Source organism: Erpetoichthys calabaricus, chromosome 10 (genome assembly GCF_900747795.2).
Source record: "Erpetoichthys calabaricus chromosome 10, fErpCal1.3, whole genome shotgun sequence".
In the NCBI taxonomy this organism is placed as follows: domain Eukaryota; kingdom Metazoa; phylum Chordata; class Cladistia; order Polypteriformes; family Polypteridae; genus Erpetoichthys; species Erpetoichthys calabaricus.
The window spans coordinates 118,105,821-118,125,719 of NC_041403.2; the positions used below are offsets into that span (position 1 = coordinate 118,105,821).

Sequence of the window (19,899 nt, forward strand, 5' to 3'; positions counted from 1 at the left end):
CGTCCAGTTTTTTTACTACCAGCCAATGATTAGAAAGGAGGCACACATCTGTCAGTCTTTATTTCAAGCTACATATTCCTATTCATGTTTACAAGGATGGGAACATTTTTTAGATGGCCTAAATGTGTTCATTCAATTTAAACTTTGTTATTTGAAACTACTGCACATTGCACCTTTATCATGCCTCATAACATTTTGCTTATAAAAAATTATTAGTAATCCACATTTTGCATCTGTTTTTTGCAAATCATAGATTACTTAAACTGTAAAACAATAATATTTTTTTCCTAGACTTTAAAAGAATCATTCCATTTAACTCTTTTAAAAGTAGACAGTTTCACTTTTTATGACAGTGACACATTTTTATAATATTTTAATCATTTAGGAAAAACTGATCCAATCAATTGTCACACATGCACACCAGACGATTTCTTTCTGGGCTCACCTGAGGTATGCATTACCATTCCAGGACGAGAGGGAGTGCTGATGTTAAAAGTTTTGTGGTGCGGGTAAGAACTGGTGACGTGACTGTGCACACCATGCAGTGATTTCGCATGGAGCCACATGGGAGGAAATAGGGAACTCTGGGACAATGCTGGCGGGTGACCAAAGGCAAGGAACAGGTGTTTTGGAGTGTGAAATTGGCCTTAGTTAGCAATATTCCCTTACTCTCTGCTCCAAAAAACTTAAAAAAACCCACTGAATCTTATTTCTAAATTATTTCTCAATCACATACAAAACAAATTTTAGAGGCAATTTTGCAAAACTGTATGTAAAATGAAAAGCTGGTGTTTCATTCATCACTAAATGTCACTGACTGGGAAATTACTGAATCAATTGAACAATTGATTTACTAGAATTACTAGGGTTATATGCATGAAAGATAACAAGACAAAAAGTTGAAAAATAAAAAGTAAAGTTCCTACTGGAATACGAAGAATCTCTATTGGCTTATTATTGTTTTCGTCAGTAATATCAATGATGACTGTTGCAGAGCTGGAAAGCTGAACTTTTTCACCATGGTCCTTAGCTTCAACTATAATTGTGTACTGTTCTGCTACCTGGAGATTAGATATAGAGCACATTTGTGAAATGGACCAGGAAAGCAAAATTTGTGAACAGAAAACAGAATATATTAATCTAACTATACATTAATTATATCATTAAATCCAACACCCATATTTAGGAGTATGATACAGTGCAAACACATATACATTTTTATGTATTACAATAGCATCTCATATGCAAAAAAAAAAAGTTGCAATTATTTTGATCACAGCTGAATAACTTATAAAAGCAGCTTTTAATTATTATAATTATATTTTAGATCATATGATTAGAAGAAGCTGTTTTAGAAAATACTTGCCAAATAAATTTGTTTGGATATTTAAACTAAAGAAACAGTATTGTATAATTTCAGTTATCTGGAAGCCAATGTATGGTGACACGTAAAGTGATATTAACAGTTCATCTTTGCAAAGTTATACATGATTTGAAATGTAAGTACTTTAAAGTTCATCTGTTATCATACATTGATGAGTAGAAACAAGGTGCAGAATTACCTGCGATAAAATTCAGAAATTTGTATTGTCAGGCAACGGTATAATCAATAAGGTAATCATCATGTTGGATACATTACTGTAAAATTGTGACTATTGGTTTTGAAACAAACATTTCAATATATGTATGTTTGCTAATAATATTTATCTTCAATTCAGTTGTTTATTCCTGATAGTCCTTTATTTTTTTTCATTTGATGGGTTTTTCTTGCAAGGTGAATGAACTATTAAATGTGTAAGACATAAAATATTTTTACACTTATACAGACGTTGGTCTGGTTAGTGCAGCTCATGGTGAATAAGAGTTGTGCAAGAAAATGTGCCATTGCAACTTTCTTTCTTCCAAAGGGTTGTAAAAAGCTTGAGCCAATCTGGACATTATTGTTTTGTGAAAGTAAGTTACCCTTTATAAAAGAGCATGAAGCCATTGCTCAGTTATACAAGATAAGTGACCACAAACATGGATTTTCTTGTAAAACTGGGGCCCATCACAACTGATGAAAGGGGAAAATAAAACTCTCTTCTGACATGCAATGAAAATCTCGATAAAAAGACATAAATATGTCTCATGGGAAATGGGGAATATAAAAAACATAATAATATTCCAAGGTAGCTTTGAGGCCGTTCATAAACTGAATTGGGAATGCATTGTCAACTCCAAATCACTTCCTGCAAGTGACTCTTGAAGAAGTGGGCCATACATTTTTAAACTCAATACCATGAGACATTAGTTTTCTGATTATGATATGCCTCAATTATTCTGGAAGTATTTAACAGTATTTAATCAAAAAAAAAACATGTCCTCCATGTTTTGAGCATTCATCTGGATAAATATTGTTTTTGGGTGAAGCATTCCTTTAAAGCATTATTCAGTTAATAAATTCAGGCACTCAGTGTAAAGATGCACCAAATGATGTATTTGAAGCTAAATGTTATTTGCTGAAAAAAAAAACAAAAACTAAATGTCATTTTGTTGGACGTCCAATTTGAACATCCCACTGGTCCTGCTTTTCCCCCTTACAAGACAGTCTAACCTAGCAACTAAGGATACTAGGCCACTGGATTTTGAATTTCCACCTTTGTCACTGTTACAATACTCTTCATATCTTCTGATAAATGTATTTATTTTAATATAAAATACTTACATGACTTTAAAAATTAAACAATGAACCAAATCTGAAATCAGCACTTGCTTTATTAAAACTAATTTCTCAGGTCATGGGCCATATCCTGTACCCCTAAATCAAAAAGATATTATTGCCAAGGAATCATTAAGATCTGAAAACATCTGGTAAATATTTTAATTTTAGAGAAACAAATACTGTAATGAGTAAAGGATGTGATATATATTAATTGTGTAATGGGAATTGTCAAAAATTATTGATCTTTCCGGTTATCTTCAATACAGACACTTGGGCATCCCAGTACTACCCACATCCACACTTAATCAGGAGTTGATTAGCAGAATACACTTACTTCATAATCAAGGCATCCTCGGAAGGAGATGATTCCTGTATTAGGGTCTATAAAGAACTGGGCATTATTGTTGTCTGGACTCTGAGAAATGAGAGAATAATGAAATTCTCTGTTTTTGCCTTCATCAATGTCCACAGCTTGTACCATAGTAACCTGTTTGCCTAAAACAAGTAAATAATACAGATCAAAGAATACTTAAGATTACAAATGTCAGTCAGTCTTTGTCCAACCCGCTATATCCTAACATAGGGTCACGGGGGTCTGCTGGAGCCAATCCCAGCCAACACAGGGTGCAAGGCAGGAACAAACCCTGGGCAGGGTGCCAGCCCACCGCAGGGCACACACACTTAAAAATTAAATTACCTAGACATTACAAAGATTACATTCCAAAATAACCAAGCACAGTCTGAAAGGTCTAAAAATTTCTTTCATTACACAGAATTGCAACAGGAAATGTAATGTCTGCTTTTCAATTCAAAGTATTCGGATGATCATGCAGATACACAATCAACGTATTGTATATTTTTAAATGTTTTCACCATTATAGAAGTATACCTGTTCACATTAGGTAGAAAGTTAGAATAACTGATCAAAGGCACAATTTAAAATAGATAGTGTTAAGGGCTTTTCCAAAATAGAAATCTAGCGCTACACTATTACTTTGTCACGAAATAAAGTAAGAATATTTTCAATTTTCAGCCTCAAAGGACACTGCAAGTTAGTGTGCTCTATAGGAAGTAAGGAGGCCATATCAGAAATACAGTGTTAAATAAAGTCATAAAAGAAAGACCAGCATTACAAAAAGTTAGTTTAGAGGACCAGAAGAATTAACAGGTAAATCTAGTATGATAGAAATAAAGATACTGACACAGGGACAGTGTATGTGTGTGTGTGTGTGTGTGTGTGTGTGTGTGTGCGTGTGTGTGCGTGTGTGTGTGCGTGAGAGAGAGAGAGAGAGACAGAGAGAAGACTATATGGCTCTTAAGGGCTCCCTCACAATTATTTATGTTACAACTAAATGCTACAATAACAACAACAGCAACATCCATATGATATAGCACACTTTCAAACACAAAAGTAGCTTAAGGTGCGTTACAATAATAATAGTTAAATCAAAAGAGTTACAAAAGACTGAAATGAGAAAGTAAATGTCTAACTTAAGTACACAAATACAATGGTCAGATAGTTAGGGATGAGACTAAAACAAAAACTCTAGCTACAGAGGATGCTGAAGAACCTAAACCTTTAGCATCTAAAGACTGCCATGTCCCTTCAGGGCATTTTACCCTACATAAATTTGTCAATATTTATTACAGTTTTTCTTGATTGCTTGCACAATATTATCAAACGTATTAACTAAAAATCCCAAACCATACCTTCATCTACCAAAATGCAAACCCATTTCCCATAACTATAAAGCTATTCCCTATTTTGACACATGATTCAGAATCATTCCACTTTTTGTGCAAAACTCTAGACACAAATTCCTTCATGTATCATTGGCTTCACTATGTGCTCCTTTAGAAAGCACTGACTACAACATCATCAACTCGGATCAGTACAGCAGGAACACATTTAGCACAAAGTGCCTCAGGTGTAAACACTAAATGTTCTTCACACAGCAGTCATAGCCTTAGATAAGTAGATAAAGGGGCCACAGGCCAGTTCACTTGTCTTTGAACATTGGATCAACCCCCACAAAAAGAAAGAGGTAGATGAAGAGGACACAGAAGGGGAGGTGGAAGAGGGCGAGGAACAAAGAGGCAAATGGTCTCAAATGAGATTTGTGCCACTGTTGTTGACCATGTCCTTGTGCATGGGATGTCAATGGCAGAAGCTGGTTGCCTCTACAATACGAACCTTCAGAGAAGAAAATAGGTAGGTCATTTACATACTGCTCTCTACTGTAACTCCGGAGTACTGTACACTGTTACCTAAAACACCTACATGTACTGCAGCTGTTTGCTCTCTTGGATGGAATGCTGTCTGAAATGCACTGAGTTACTGCACCATTTGACATTGTTACTGCATGTTCCTATTGTAAAATGTATGGTTTGACAGTTAGCACTTGCAGTATTTTGTTATCTAGAACTGAGAGACAACCACCGAAGAACAAGAGAGAGGCCAATGGCCTACATGGTTTAAGCCAACAACTCGATTTGACAGTTGGGGGGTGGTCTCTCCTGAAGGATAATTGGACATAAGTAACATTACTTGTTGCAGTAACAGGTTTTTATAGCAGTGTTTTCAATTCATCTCAGCATGATGTAAGGCTATGTTGTAGTGTATGTATTCTTGAAGGTTTTTGTGTGATGTCTGAAGGCAAAGTTTGGTTTTGATATAAGATGACATGGTTTTCAGTAGAGAGTTTGGTTTTGAACTGGAAGTTTGAAGTTTGGGGAGTTGAGTATGAAGTTATGAAATTGTGTTTTGGGAAATGGAGCTTATTTTCAAGAAATGTGTCTATGCAATTGAGAAAAACTGTAATTTCAACAATACAAGGATAGTCCTTTGTTAAGCAAAAGAAAAAAAAACTTACAAAACATTATGTAAATAAAATGCTGCATCATTCAACTCCAAGGGAAAGGCAAGTAAAAATATGTGGGTAAATAATCAAATCAGAAAAAGAAGGAAAGCACCAAAAAGCTTTTCAAGTAATTAAATGGCAAACATTATCTTACCTTGCTTATCACTTTCCTTTAATGAAACTTTATAAACTTTCTGCAGAAACTCAGGAGCATTGTCATTAATGTCCAAGATTTTAATCTCCACTCCAAGTCTTGTATCAACTTTATTATTTGAAGTGTTTCTTGCTTCAAATGTGAGCTAGTACAAAAATAACAGATTAAGCCATTAATGTAAAATTATGGGCGAGAAGTTACTATGCATTTGACATATCTAAACTGACTTAGCAGGAGTGTCAAAGTTGGTGCATGCATGACTAGGCTCTGCAATGTACTGATGCCCTGTTTAGGGTTGGCTCCTAGCATGTGGCTGAGTTTTGATGCCACTGAGACAGTCCCTAGAACTCCAGGATCTTAAACTAAATGATATAACACAAATGATATCAACACAATTCAACCTCTGCTCCTTAGGGACAAGCTGACAGAAATGGGATTAGATTCATACCTAGTGGCATGGATCGTGGGCTATCTTAAAGACAGACCTCAGTATGTGCGTCTTGGGGACTGCACGTCTGACATTGTGGTCAGCAACACAGGAGCGCCACAGGGGACTGTACTTTCTCCGGTCCTGTTCAGCCTATATACATCGGACTTCCAATACAACTCGGAGTCCTGCCATGTGCAAAAGTTCGCTGATGACACTGCTATCGTGGGCTGCATCAGGAATGGGCTGGAGGAGGAGTATAGGGACCTAATCAATGACTTTGTTAAATGGTGCGACTCAAACCACCTACACCTGAACACCAGCAAAACCAAGGAGCTGGTGGTGGATTTTAGGAGGCCCAGACCCCTCATAGACCCAGTGATCATCAAAGGTGACTGTGTGCAGATGGTGCAGACCTATAAATATCTGGGAGTGCAGCCGGATGATAAATTAGACTAGACTGCCAATACTGATGCACTGTGTAAGAAAGGACAGAGCCGGTTATACTACCTTAGAAGGCTGGCGTCCTTCAACATCTGCAATAAGATGCTGCAGATGTTCTGTCAGACAGTTGTGGTGAGCGCCCTCTTCTACGCAGTGGTGTGCTGGGGAGGCAGCATTAAGAGGAAAGACGCCTCACGCCTGGACAAACTGGTGAGGAAGGCAAGCTCTATTGTTGGCATGGAGCTGGACAGTTTAACATCTGTGGCAGAGCGAAGGGCGCTCAGCAGGCTCCTATCAATTATGGAGAATCCACTGCATCCACTAAACAGTATCATCTCCAGACAGAGGAGCAGCTTCAGCGACAGACTGCTGTCAATGTCCTGCTCCACTGACAGACTGAGGAGATCGTTCCTCCCCCAAACTATGCGATTCTTTAATTCCACCCGGGGGGGTAAATGTTAACATTTAACATTATACAAAGCTGTTGTCTGTTTTTCACCTGCATTATTATCATTCTTTAATTTAATATTATTTATTGTGTCAGTATGCTGCTGCTGAAGAATGTGAATTTCCCATTGGGATTAATAAAGTGTCTATCTATCTATCTATCTATCTATCTATCTATCTATCTATCTATCTATCTATCTATCTATCTATCTATCTATCTATCTATCTATCTATCTATCTATCTATCTATCTATCTATCTATCTATATACAGATATGAATCTGAATATGTAGGAACCTCTAAGAATATTTTCAGTCAAAACAGAAGTAAACATACAAAGTAATTAGTGTGTTCTTAAATTTAAACAGGCTTAACGTTTCACTTTGCCAGTGTTCTGTTAAAAACTAATCTAGATCCTAGTATAATATTGTGGAAAGTAACAAAATAACAAAGTTTATACTTACATCTAATCTGGGATACTGCTCACGATCAATTTTCCTCTTTACTTTAATTGTCCCATCATATTCATCAATGGCAACCACTCCAACTGGATCCTGATCCACACCTTGTCCCTTGAGACTGAACTCAACTGCATACTTCCGATCAAGTTTAATCTAATTGGGGAGTAAAGAACCACAAAAAATATATATACATTAAAATAGTACAAGAAATGCTAACACCCTTCCATAGAGATTTTTTACTTTTGTATAACTGTAAGCATATTATTCTAGAGTCTTTCTTATGTTTGTGATCCACAAGAAGATCAGCACTTGAGAGTGATGGCTGATGTTAACTCACTAATGATGTCCAACTCTAGTCCAGTATGGCATCATAGTAGGAATGTCAGACTCATATTGAATGGTGGAGTCCCCAGAGCTAAATTGACAAGGAATATTCTTTAATCAAAGAATCATGGGAAACAATGTTATAAGAGAAACATTTTATTGCCTCCTGCTGCTTATTATATTGAAGTCCCTGCAAATAGGACTAAAGATTTGCAGGGATAAATGGGGCCACCTCAGGCAGTAGTAGGAGGATGACACTAGGAGTTTTATAGGATGTAGGCCACTCATGGAAACATGTCTGGGCTGAGACTTGAAAAGACCTCCTTGCTACAGGACAGACGAGTTTTGAGTTCAGATTAAAGAGGTGACAAAGGCTCACTAGGCAAGACAAACAGAGAGTCCAGTGGTCTAACAAGGAAAAAAGAAGTGAGAAAGGAAACTATTGTGTTCTTTACTAGAAAGAGTCAGTGCCTTATGAACTCCACATGTTAGTCAGTGGGCCTATATCCTGTGTATAGTTAGGCACAGAGGGGTACAAGTTTTATCTATTTTGCTTATTTGTTACTTTGTGCTCTCCCTGAGGTCAGTCTCCACTCTGTATTATTATTTAGTTAATGAAATACCTTTTTTTTTAGTCTTTGAGTCTCCTTGGTTATTACTTGTTTCAATGTTTAACCTGTAATACATCTTAAAGATTAAACTGAAAATTTCTAATAGGCTTTACTGTCTAAGATCTTGGAAACCATTTATGTAGTCCATGCATAACCAAAATCGTAAAGCTTATTCTGCTCAGACAAACCTGCTTTGTGTCTGATGATAAACTAATAATTACTGCTAATGGCCAACTAACATCAACAAGGGTGAGCTATCTTACTGGACTGCTCTGCAAATTAAAGCTTAGTGTTGTCTCAGTATCAATTCCTAAATTACAATATGGCCAAGCATCACCTAGAGTTTTAACCAGTCATACCACCTTCCTGGGTTGTCTGTCTTCTGTTATTATTATATCATTTTATTTCAAACCACTTACAGTATATCAGCTACTTTTTTTTGAATAACAATTGATTGCAAGCAATTGATTAACTTTAATATTTATTGCAACATGACCCCAAAACAGCTAACAAATAGGCAATCTAAAGAAACGGCAAAGCCCCCATGCTCCGATGGGTACTTGAAATTGAATATTGTGAATGGGTCATCCAGTGAATTCACTCAAACCTGAAAAGATCTGAAAGCACCAAACAGATAAGCCATTTTCATTTCATGCTGCTTTAGTTGCTATACCAGCATAAAGAAAGTGAAATGGCTGACAGTCTGCAAACTGCATAAAATCTCCCAACATGCACGCTTGGAGGAAACCAACTAGAACAAAGACATTCCAGAAATTCAGGTATTTAAGGCTGCATAATAAGTGACAGTTGGTTGAGATACGCCATCAGCAAAAGAAATGACGTTTTAAGGGAACAAACAAGTTAGTTATACCAACAAAGCAGGTGGCTGTTCACTAAAAGAATTTTAAAATGTTCTTTATGTGAGAAACTTGTTTCTGCGTGTTAGATTTATTGCCTAATTAAACACAGAAAAGACAACATTATATTTTTATACTTTCAAAGCAAAGCTTGTATAAATTGTCTCCTGTAAGTCTGAGAAAAAAACGGAACAATAAAGAAACAAGGTCAAGGAAAAAATATATAAATATATAAATAAAATGTCTGCACTTTATCTAACTCTGTGATTAACAGTCTCAGTTTGCTAATATAACTGAGATTCACATAATAATAAATACACAAGAACTGTTTATTTTATATAGCACTCATCTTTGTGAAGCCCACCCTACTTTTATCAAATAAATATATTGTTATAATTAGGGCACTAGTAGTAATAGTTTCCTCAGGGTCATGCACACAAGTAAAACCTATGGTTTAAACCACCCACCTCCGGCAAGCAGGTAAATCTATTATAAAGTCAACTGCATGAATTTAATTTTGAGTGAGAGATGGAGGGAGAGACCAATGGCTTAGTGACGTAGTGACCAAGCCATTGGACTGTATACCATAACAAATGACTTCACTCTCTAGTTGTTTCTCACTGTTTGACTCTTAGCAAGTGACTAAACTGACTGTGCTCTATTTCTACCATATACTGTATATCCATCCTTCCATTATCCAACCTGCTATATCCTAACTACAGGGTCACAGGGGTCTGCTGGAGCCAAGCCCAGCCAACACAGGGCGCAAGGCAGGAAACAAACCCCGGGCAGGGCGCCAGCCCACCACATATACTGTATATCAAACAAGTATATTATAGCTGTGTTCATGTAAGGCGCCCTATGATAGCGTTTCTTGTAGTGAGAGGTGTTGTGTAGTTTGTGATTTGTATCAGCTATGAATTGTTAATCTATTTATATGTGTGGCACAATCCATCTTTTTTTAAACTTTACATCTAGACAGTTGTAATCTTTTCCCTGTATGTAATAACTTCGCCACCATTTGTTATGTATTTAAATGATCTTGCCATGTATTTTCTTTTTTTTATGCTTCGAGCTGTATCCTTGTGTGTTTTGTGCTCTGCGCCTTTTGCACCGGAGCTCATTAAATTCTGTAATGTAAAAAGCAATCAATTAACTGGCAGCCAGCCAAAGGCCACACAGTGTATTGTCCCATTTTGAGCTTGTCTTAATCAAAGCAGCATGTCAAGAAAGACATCCCACAATCAAATTATTTATCTTAGCCCACCAGATTGGAACATGTTCTTCTAATGGGAACTTGTTCACAGTGAGTAAGAATTAGTGTCAGTTTTCCAGTCAACACATACAACATTACAACGTATTTATGGTTCAGAAAGACTATGGCTAGTACTGATAATTATGATTAACTTACATTCGCTATCTCAGCAGCAGTTTTTAAATTCTCTTTTCAGCATGACGGCTGTGAAATTCTCTCAAAAGGTCTAGAATTCTTCTAATAGATCCATCCATTAATTAAACTGGTTAATGTAGTAAAAGATGACAAGAGAGGGGTTGGGAGCATGTACCACACCACCAGGATTGGGACCCAAGTGCAGTGGGTGACAACTCAGCACCACACTGGAACAGTGTGAGGTTTTTTACAGTTGCAGAAGTGCCAATCCTGCCACCAACTCCCAAGTTTCCCCTGTAGGCGGAAGGACCTGCTTGCAGGGCTGGATGCAGATTAACATCATACCCCGGACTAAGCAATTGCAAGTTAATTGCCTTGCTCAAGGGTCCAACAGAGTAGAGTCACTTCTGTCGTTTATGGGATTTGAACTGGCATCCTTCCAATTGCCAGCACAGATCCTTAGCCTCAGAGCCACCACTCCTCAAGGATGGAGGCTGTCACAAAACATTAAACACTATGCAGGAATCAAACCTTGGATGGGCTGCCTGCCAGTCCTTTGCAGTGGAAAGGTTCTGTTCTGTTAACTAAATGCAGCAAGTCACTTAAAGTCATTTAAAGTAGATCATGTAGAATACAAGTTATATTCAGTATATCAGTTTTGCTTTTAAATTCAAAAGATTAATCTTTTTGAAATCGAACAGCAGAAAAGGTTGTTAAACAAAAAAAAAGTTTCTCATCTTAAAAATGTAGCTTTCATTGTATGGGTTTCCTACCTTCCACATTTCATTATTTATGTCATTCTATGCAAAAGTGGCTCAAAAATGTTTGAAGTTCTAATAAGCACACATGCAATTGAATTTGCTTGCTGCTGACCCAATGATGCAGGAGCAATTGGCTCACTCTTTGCCTTTTACAGGAAATTTGCAAGTATCTTTTACTCATGAAGTATCACTTACTATAATTACAAAGTAATATTCTTAACCCCATCATTGGGAACCAAATGTAAAGATCTGATAATTAAGAACCAGTATGATGTAAAACAAGGTTAGCCTTGAGCTCTAAGTCCTGTTGGGCACATAATGCTTGAAGTGAGCCTGCAATCTGCTCAATGTTTATTAATGCTTTGCCGTGACATGAGAAAATTAATTACTGTCAACACCTTATATTTTTAATGCTGCAGACACTCTAAACACCCTCCGGCATGTTGGCACTATAAGGGTATTTTTCTGGCTGCTGTTCAAGTACCTTTTTAAAAAAGGTTTGTTTCTTGTATCAAGCTCACATATAAAGACAAGATGAGGCACGGTCAGCAAATTTCCAAAATAATCCTCACTGCCAGAGAATGTCTTTTCCTTGTACATCAGCTGTTTTGAAATATGGCATAGCTGTTGTACAAACACTGTACTAGGAACTTTTCCAAAAGATGGACAAACCTTTCAAAGGCTTCACTCAATTCTCATTGAGGGTTTCCATATTTTATCATTCATAGATAGAGGTAAATAGACTCACTAGCATCAAGTACTTTTGGCTAATGAATTATTCAGCAGAAATGTGTCAAGAAGTACTACCGGGGCACCTTGATACCAACAGCAATATGTGTACATAATGCCTCACTGGGACTGTTCCTTTTATCTTTAGCCAAGTTAGAAGCTCCCTTTCTTTTTAGTCATCCATGTGTGTATTTGTTTGTTACATTATTAATTGAGCTTATGTAAAAAGCCAGATTTCCCCCTTGGGACAAATAAAGATCAATCAATCAATCTTTATTTGTTCACAGAAGGAAATTAAGAGTTATGTACAACAGAAATATGTACTGATTTTTAAAAACCAGATGACCCTGTGCCATGAATGTGCATATGGGAATGTTTACTTTCACATTTCCTTAGATTATTTTATTAATTTTGCCATCATTATTCAACACAATTTTGTCAAATTTTTTGATTTGGGCTCCAATATTTTCACAACATTATTCCCTGTGTTTGCAATGAATCTCATTTTCAAGCAAGTGATCTGACAGTTGTCTCATTCAGTGTTAGACAACTGAACTTCTCTCTCAATATTTTAATAAAGCAACTATTTAATAATAAAACACACAGATATACAGTAAAAACTTTCTGGTTGGTGGCTGAATACAGTGTTATTTACCTTGACTGCCTACTGACTGATGTCAGGTCAAGTCAGTTTGGGGAGCATGCACTGGTACAGCTCGTTGCTGCACTTACCACACAAAGAAACAGCTCAAGATCCTGGTTGGCATCTCCCTAGACAGAAACGCGGTCCAGTCCCCTCTGTCTGCCGCAGCCAGGTGTTACGTGGGCATCCCCTTAGCCTGGTTCAGCCACTCGGGTCCTCGACAATAAGGATCCTGAGAGCCGGATCAGCCTCTGGGAAATGCGCCACATGGCCATAGTGCCGTAACTGATGCTCACTCACAGTGCAGGTAATATGCCTCATTCGGGACTCCATGAGCAACCACTCATTCAACACAAAGTCAAATCAGCGGTACCTAAGGATTCTATGAAGAAACACAGTACAGAAGGAGTCCAGTTTTTGTCTCAGGTCTCTGGATCCATGTCTCTCAACCATACAGAAAGACAGGAAGCACCAGGACTCTAAAGACTTGGACCTTCGTTGTTTTGCATAGATATTGGGAGTGCTACACACCCCTTTCCAGCAACCTCATGATCGCAAATGCTCTCCCAATCCACCTACTGACTTCATAGGAAGAGTCACCAGAGGCATGAATGTCACTGCCGAAGTAAGTTAACCTCTCAACAAGGTTGACACTCTCTCCGCAGACAGAAACACTGCTGATGGCTGTGTCTAAGAGGTCATTAAAGGGCCTTGATCTTGGTTTTAATTCAGGACACTTGCAAGCCCAGACACTTAGACTCCATTGACTCCGTGAAGATCACAGCATTGTCAGCAAAGTCAAGATCAGTGAATCTTTCTTCACCAACAGATGCCCCACAGCAGCTGGACCCCACGATCTTGCCCAACACCCAGTCCATGCAAGCATTGAACAGAATAGAAGCAAGATCACACCCCTGATGAACCCCAGAATCAACTGGGAAAACGCTTTATGAAAATCGACAAAGACTGAAAAGAAACTCCATGAGAACCCTCAGTGCCAGGATGCTGTTGATGTTAGACATCTTAGGCGTAAAACCAGACTGCTAATGTCACTGGTAAGTGAGCAAGTGATCACGAATCCTAGCAAGGACCTTAACTGGCACCAAGAACAGTGTTATGTCCCTATAGTTGCTTCAATCCAGGTGATCACACTTCCCTTTCCAGATAGGGACGACAAATCCCATTTTCCAGTCAGTTGAGATGAGGCCCATCTCCCAAATGGAAGCAAAGATTACTTGCAATGCCAGGAGGACAGCCTTACCACCTTACCTGGAGAAGTTCACCCCGGATACCATAGATCCCTGCAGCCTTCCCTACCTTCAGCTGGTTCACCACCTGTGTAATCTCAGTGAGATTGGGTGGTTCACAGCTAATTGGAGGATCAGCCTCAAGAACCGTGGACCCAGAGATATCCAACATCCTAGCTGAAGAATCAGTTTTAAATAGCTGTTCATAATAAAAAATTAGAACTTTAGAATTCTAAAAAAATAGTAAACTAAAATAAACACAACCTGGAACTAAAGGCTGTAACAATAAGAAACACTATGTGTAAAGATAAAACAGCTAAACAGTTGTTCTGATTTTGAGAACACAAACAGAAAGCTGGGTCAAGTCATTTAATTAAACTAAATACACATTAATAAACTGCTTCAATCAAAAATATAAGGTCTCCATTACTAGTAGTTGCATCTGAAAAGCAATGGTGAAAAAAGGGAGACTTGAGCTGATTGTCAGGATGAGCGCCTCAGTTCCCTCAGACAGGTCTTTTTTCTCTGGCAGTGTCTTTTATTGTTAGATTTCTTGGTGTGCTTAATTGCTCAATATTAAGCTCAGTATCTGATATTAATTTTTAGTTGTTACTCTATGCTAGAGTTCATACTCTCAGGATTTTGTTACTCACTTTAGTCTTGTAATTTGCATTTCGTTTGTTGCTTACATTAATTACAATGTCTTGCCTGTTTAGATCATTCCTCTGTATGTCCTGAAGTTCCCACCTTCTCCTTTAGCCCTTCTTTTGATATCTCTGCACACGGTTATCTCTGTTCTTAGTGTTTTACAGTATTTGTAAGTCTGGGGTGTGTGCACTCCAAACACTGACCAACAAACACTCTTTCTCTGGCACCACCACTCCTCCCAGGCAACCTCGTGCTCTTCCTCCTGATTCTGGCCCCTGAGTGGTGGATGCTGGCCCTTTTTATAGCCTACCCGGAAGTGCTCCAGGTGCTTGATCACCTGTTGCTAATTGCACTTCTGGGCGGGGCTGTAGAGGTGTCCACAAAAGCTCTGGGATCCATGCAGCACCCCCTGGTGGCCACCCCAGATCCCCACAGGACTGTGGAGAACTCCATCTCCCATGGAGCCCTGAGGGAAACTGACGCACCAACGTCACCCAGGGAGGCTGCCAACAAGCGTCCCGGGGGAGGTACTGAGGAGCCCATGGCTGCTCCCCCGGAACATATGCAGTAGGGGCATGGGACCTGGCGGCCCATTACAGTTTACAATTAGACTTGTTTGCAACTGACAGTCAACCTAATTTTCTCCTTACATGTGTGGAGACTGCCTCACTTTGTAACACTACGCTGTCTTAAGTATTATGGGATACCAGCTTTTTTCAGTGAATTAGCATAAAGTGCCAACTTTTAATGATGTTTCAGATATTCAGTAGAAAACATAAGAGTTTACTTGGGCCCAAAAACTCAGCAGCTCAAGCTCTATTACAGGGCCACATCCCAGTCCATGATATGCAGGTTTCATTTAAGTGAAGAACTCCACTTGATAGTGTGTCCTGGAGCCTCCCCAAAATCACATGAACACAGGAACTTATGGGCATAACAAATTAAATAAATCACAGCCCCTCCCTGCTTATTTGTTAGATAGTTAATTTCTAAGATATTTAAAATTCTTATCCAGAAGTGGCACTCAATATAAATGAGGTGTTATGTCATACTTATTTGTCAAGACAAAGCACTTAAGTGGATCTGGCAGTATAACTATGCTATAATACACTGCTTTCACAATGACATACTGTATGGGTGTAATCCTCAGCTCTGAGTAAACAGGTTACCAGTTTGTGCTCAACATTGGAGTTGAGGAAGGTTAGCATCACCATCTTAAGTACCATTTCACTGTTTTTGGCTTTCATGATAAACCTATTTAAGGACATCTTTCCAGCTAGTCCACTGGATCTACACTGAATACACAACATTATATTTACCTCAGAATTTTCTATTCCAATCTCAAGTCCAGTAAATCAAGTTTCATGGAACTTCACCTTTCAAATGATGGTAATGAAAAGGTGCTCTGTTAGAAATTCTATTAAGGTACCTTTTGCCATCTTCACACAGGTTTATGATAATGTAAAACACAAACGTGACATAAGGAACACTTAAGTCCTCCACTAACATGATTCCATTTTGCAACACCAACTCCCACCGATGAAATAAAACAGTACTCAACATATCTTTAAAGGCATCTATTCAAGAAAATTTAAAAAGTGAACCATCACCCAGAACACAAACATGTGGGTTTTGATCTCTTGAGGAAACAGGCTCTTAATTATTGTGAAATACTGACTGAATCCTGATTCATCTTATAGTTATGACCCCTTTCTTTCTGTACAGAGGTAAAACATGGTGCTCAGAAAGCATTTCAGACTACTGAAGGCATACTATCAGGACTATGTAAGAGATTTAATATCATGGAGAGGGACATCTCAGTAATATCAGGGTCTACAATCAGACAGATGCAACCCATACTGTGGATTTGATTTTTCACTAGTCATCTTTTGGGAAGTCTTTCTTCTGGATTATTACAGAAAGAATTGATTGGAATGATTCTTGTACTTTAATATTAAGGTAATGTTGTTCTAATATAAAATCAAATTGAGATTAAAATAGAAGTAGTCACTGTGTTACAATTCATTCTATCAATCCTGAATCATCCATTTCATATGGCTATACCTGCCCAACTGGTAAGTAGTCGATGGATCTTAAAATATGGTCTAATCAGACTCGCTAACAATGGTGAAGAATGGCTAGTCTTCTGCCACTATAGGTACTTGTGAGGAGAGCACAATAATGCCAGGAACTTACAATATTTTACTGTGCACAAGTATTTTTCCTGGCCTACAATTAGATAACAAAAGCTAAAGCTGCCATTTCTGGAGGTAATATTCCCCATTCACATAATGCATGGTGTTTTTAGGTCAAAGTAATCCCCGCTGTACCAGATGAACATCTGCTTGATTCTCAAACAAAATAAAAAGCCACAAATGACTCATCTGACTATGCATGAAATGACAAAGCTCAAAAAAGTGTATAATAGGTCTTGACCAGTTATAAATGGTTCACACCTTGAATCAGTAACACGTTCCTTGCATACTTAACGTGACTGGCATGTGATTTCTCCTTTACAATGAGGCTATTTTTGGGGGAATTTTTATAACTGTGGTTTCTATTTTTCTGATAAATTATATCAGACATCTTAACTGGGACTGAAAGTGTCCTGTGAAGCTGTTTTTAGATTGAAAAGATGCTACATTTTAAACGTTTGTCCACAAAATTATACACATCAAAAAGTCACAGTTCTCTGCTAATCCTTATAAAGCCCTGGTAAGAATTCCAAGGAAGATGAAATTTGTTTTTCCTTCACTTTTGATTATGTGTGGTCTGCTCTTCACTTCTATCTATACTACCATATCCAAATGCAACAGGGAATTACAACTCTGGCAGCAGGAATGCAACAACTAAAGAGCTCTTCCTTACTCATAAGCATGTAAACTTTGTCACTGTTTGCTGTAACAATACTTACAAAATTATGCAAGTTATTCAGATTTCCATTAAAAGATGAGTAGTCGATGCATTATGAGAAGAACACAATGTTCCATAGGATGCTTTACTGCTTACTTGTTGTGTTTAAGGAAGACATGTCTTTTTCAGAGGACAATGAATCCACTGGCTTAAAGCTACACAATGAGCTGATGAAGCTGAGCTGCAGTGTGGATCAAATAAAGTCATGAACATCTCCATTACTAAAACTGTTGGATGATTATGTCTTGTGATAAAATGTCAACACCAATTAATCACACTGATGAGCTAATTTGGAGATGAAGCAATAAAATATAAAAAGTATACATGATATCTATTAAAGTCTTCGGATTAATGCATCTTGGTGTCTACTGTACTCTCTTAACAGCTTAAATACATGTTTTATATGTATTCATTATGTGCATATTTTAATTCAATTTACCAAATTAGATTAGATTTGATATACTTTACTACTCCCCAAAGGGAAATTCAGAATCACATTCTTGAATGACAACAACAACTTTAACAAAGTGGCTCATCTTAACAGTCAACGTTATTCTTTCAAAGGAAGACCTGATTAAGTGTTGTTTAAAATGTTTCATAAAATAGAAAAAAAATCTATTAGTATGGTCACTGTTCCTTAACTTAAAAAAGAAAAAATAAGTCAACTCTAGCAGGCTACAGCAGGCTTGTACACGCTCCCTGCCATGAGTCATTTCAGATGTGGGATACGGATTGAATGTGGTGAAAATGTTGACATCAAAGACCAAGATAAAAACATACAAATGACTAACACTGGACACAAAGCAATAACACGTAATGGCACTAATCAAGTTCACTGACCAGTATATCACAGCAACTAGCCTGATTCCAAGGTGAACCTTTTCAGTTTAAGCAAATGGAGATTAAGAAATGGCATGATTAAAGTGTTTAAAATTATGAAAGGAATTAGTATAGTGGATCCAGGCTGTTACTTTAAAATTAGCTCAACAAAAACACAGGGATGATTAGAAACTTATTAAAGGTAAATTCTGTACAAATGTTAGAAGGTTTATCTTTATACAGAGAACCATACACACATGGAATAATTTAGCAGTTAGACTGGACATTGGAGGAATTTGGTGGATAGTACTGGCGAGTTTTATTGAGCTGGATTGCCTGTCATGTTCTGCAATGCAGCCTTGTCTGAGGGTGTTCTCCACTTCATGTTAGAACAAGTAAGCCAGTGATTCTCTAGAGAATCGTAAATCCAAGAATGGCAATCAGTTTCTGTTCCGTCCAATATTTGGATGGATGACATATCATGGAGGGTGGGTGTGTCTGGGGAAATGTCATTTAATTAAATAAGCATATCTGTACTAAAGCGGTTTTGCTTTGTGGAGACGTGATTCCGTTGCCTTTGCTGACACCGACGGCCGGCAGAGTGGAGCACAGCAAGTGTAGTGTTCAGGTTGCGGTGTTCGTGTGCCAGCCACGGAGTCTGGGAAGCCTACTGACTCTGGGAAGCCGCTGCGTTTGACTCTGGGGCATGCACCACGGTGCAGAACGTATGCACCTCGGTGGGAAGCCGCTGCGTGATGAAATATCATGGAGGGTGGGTGCGTCCTGGGACAGTTCATTTCAACGCGCTTCTGTTATTGGTTTTCTTCATGCAGTCTCATGTTTGTTTTTTTATGGCTGTGTCGTCGTATATGCGGTGGTGTGGGCGGTCGCGTATGGGCGGCTGTACAACCTGGCGTGCACGCTTCACCTCAGGTTTAGTTCACAGGTCGTAGGCATGGTAAAGTTTCCATTTAATTCAATAACCCTATTTGAACTAAAGCGGTTTCTTTGTGTGGGCACCTTCGTTCATTGTTTATATCCATACGGGCTCGTTTACAGGTCGTAGTTTACAGGTTGTGTTGTTTGGGCGTCACCTACTGACTCTGGGAAGCCGCTGCGTTTGACTCTGGGGCGCCGCGCCGCAGTGCACACGATGACAAGACTGCCAACAGATAAAACAGAGTTCTTTCTAAGATAGGAGAATGAATAAGCAGTTTTAGCCTCTAACCTAGTTTCCTTTGATTGTTTGTTTGTTAGATTGCCATTTCACTACTAAAGTTTAGGATGCAAAAGGAATTTCAAATGGGAGACAACCAAATTTACACAGAGTCCCATTAAGAAGAAGAAATCTAGTTGAGTCAGAATCAGAATATCTTTATTGTCATTGTAACAAATACAACGAAATTAGGTGCAGTCCCTGTGGTGTCAAAATATAAATAAAATATGATTAAAAAAGGATAAAG

General features: G+C 38.1%; 2 protein-coding genes across 2 annotated transcripts in view; both read right to left on the reverse strand.

The window, feature by feature from the left end:
- LOC114659356 (proteasome subunit alpha type-7-like) overlaps positions 1 to 19,899 on the reverse strand; it is a 592,565-nt gene that overhangs the window by 351,537 nt on the left and 221,129 nt on the right. The window lies entirely within an intron of this gene.
- LOC114659359 (cadherin-like protein 26) overlaps positions 1 to 19,899 on the reverse strand; it is a 67,906-nt gene that overhangs the window by 29,885 nt on the left and 18,122 nt on the right. Inside the window, exons 3-6 of the mRNA XM_028811802.2 lie at positions 7,498 to 7,647; positions 5,717 to 5,861; positions 3,036 to 3,196; positions 927 to 1,061 (exon numbers count right to left, since the gene is read on the reverse strand). Of these exons, the coding sequence (XP_028667635.2) occupies positions 927 to 1,061; positions 3,036 to 3,196; positions 5,717 to 5,861; positions 7,498 to 7,647 (591 nt within the window). The remainder of the gene's footprint in view (positions 1 to 926; positions 1,062 to 3,035; positions 3,197 to 5,716; positions 5,862 to 7,497; positions 7,648 to 19,899) is intronic.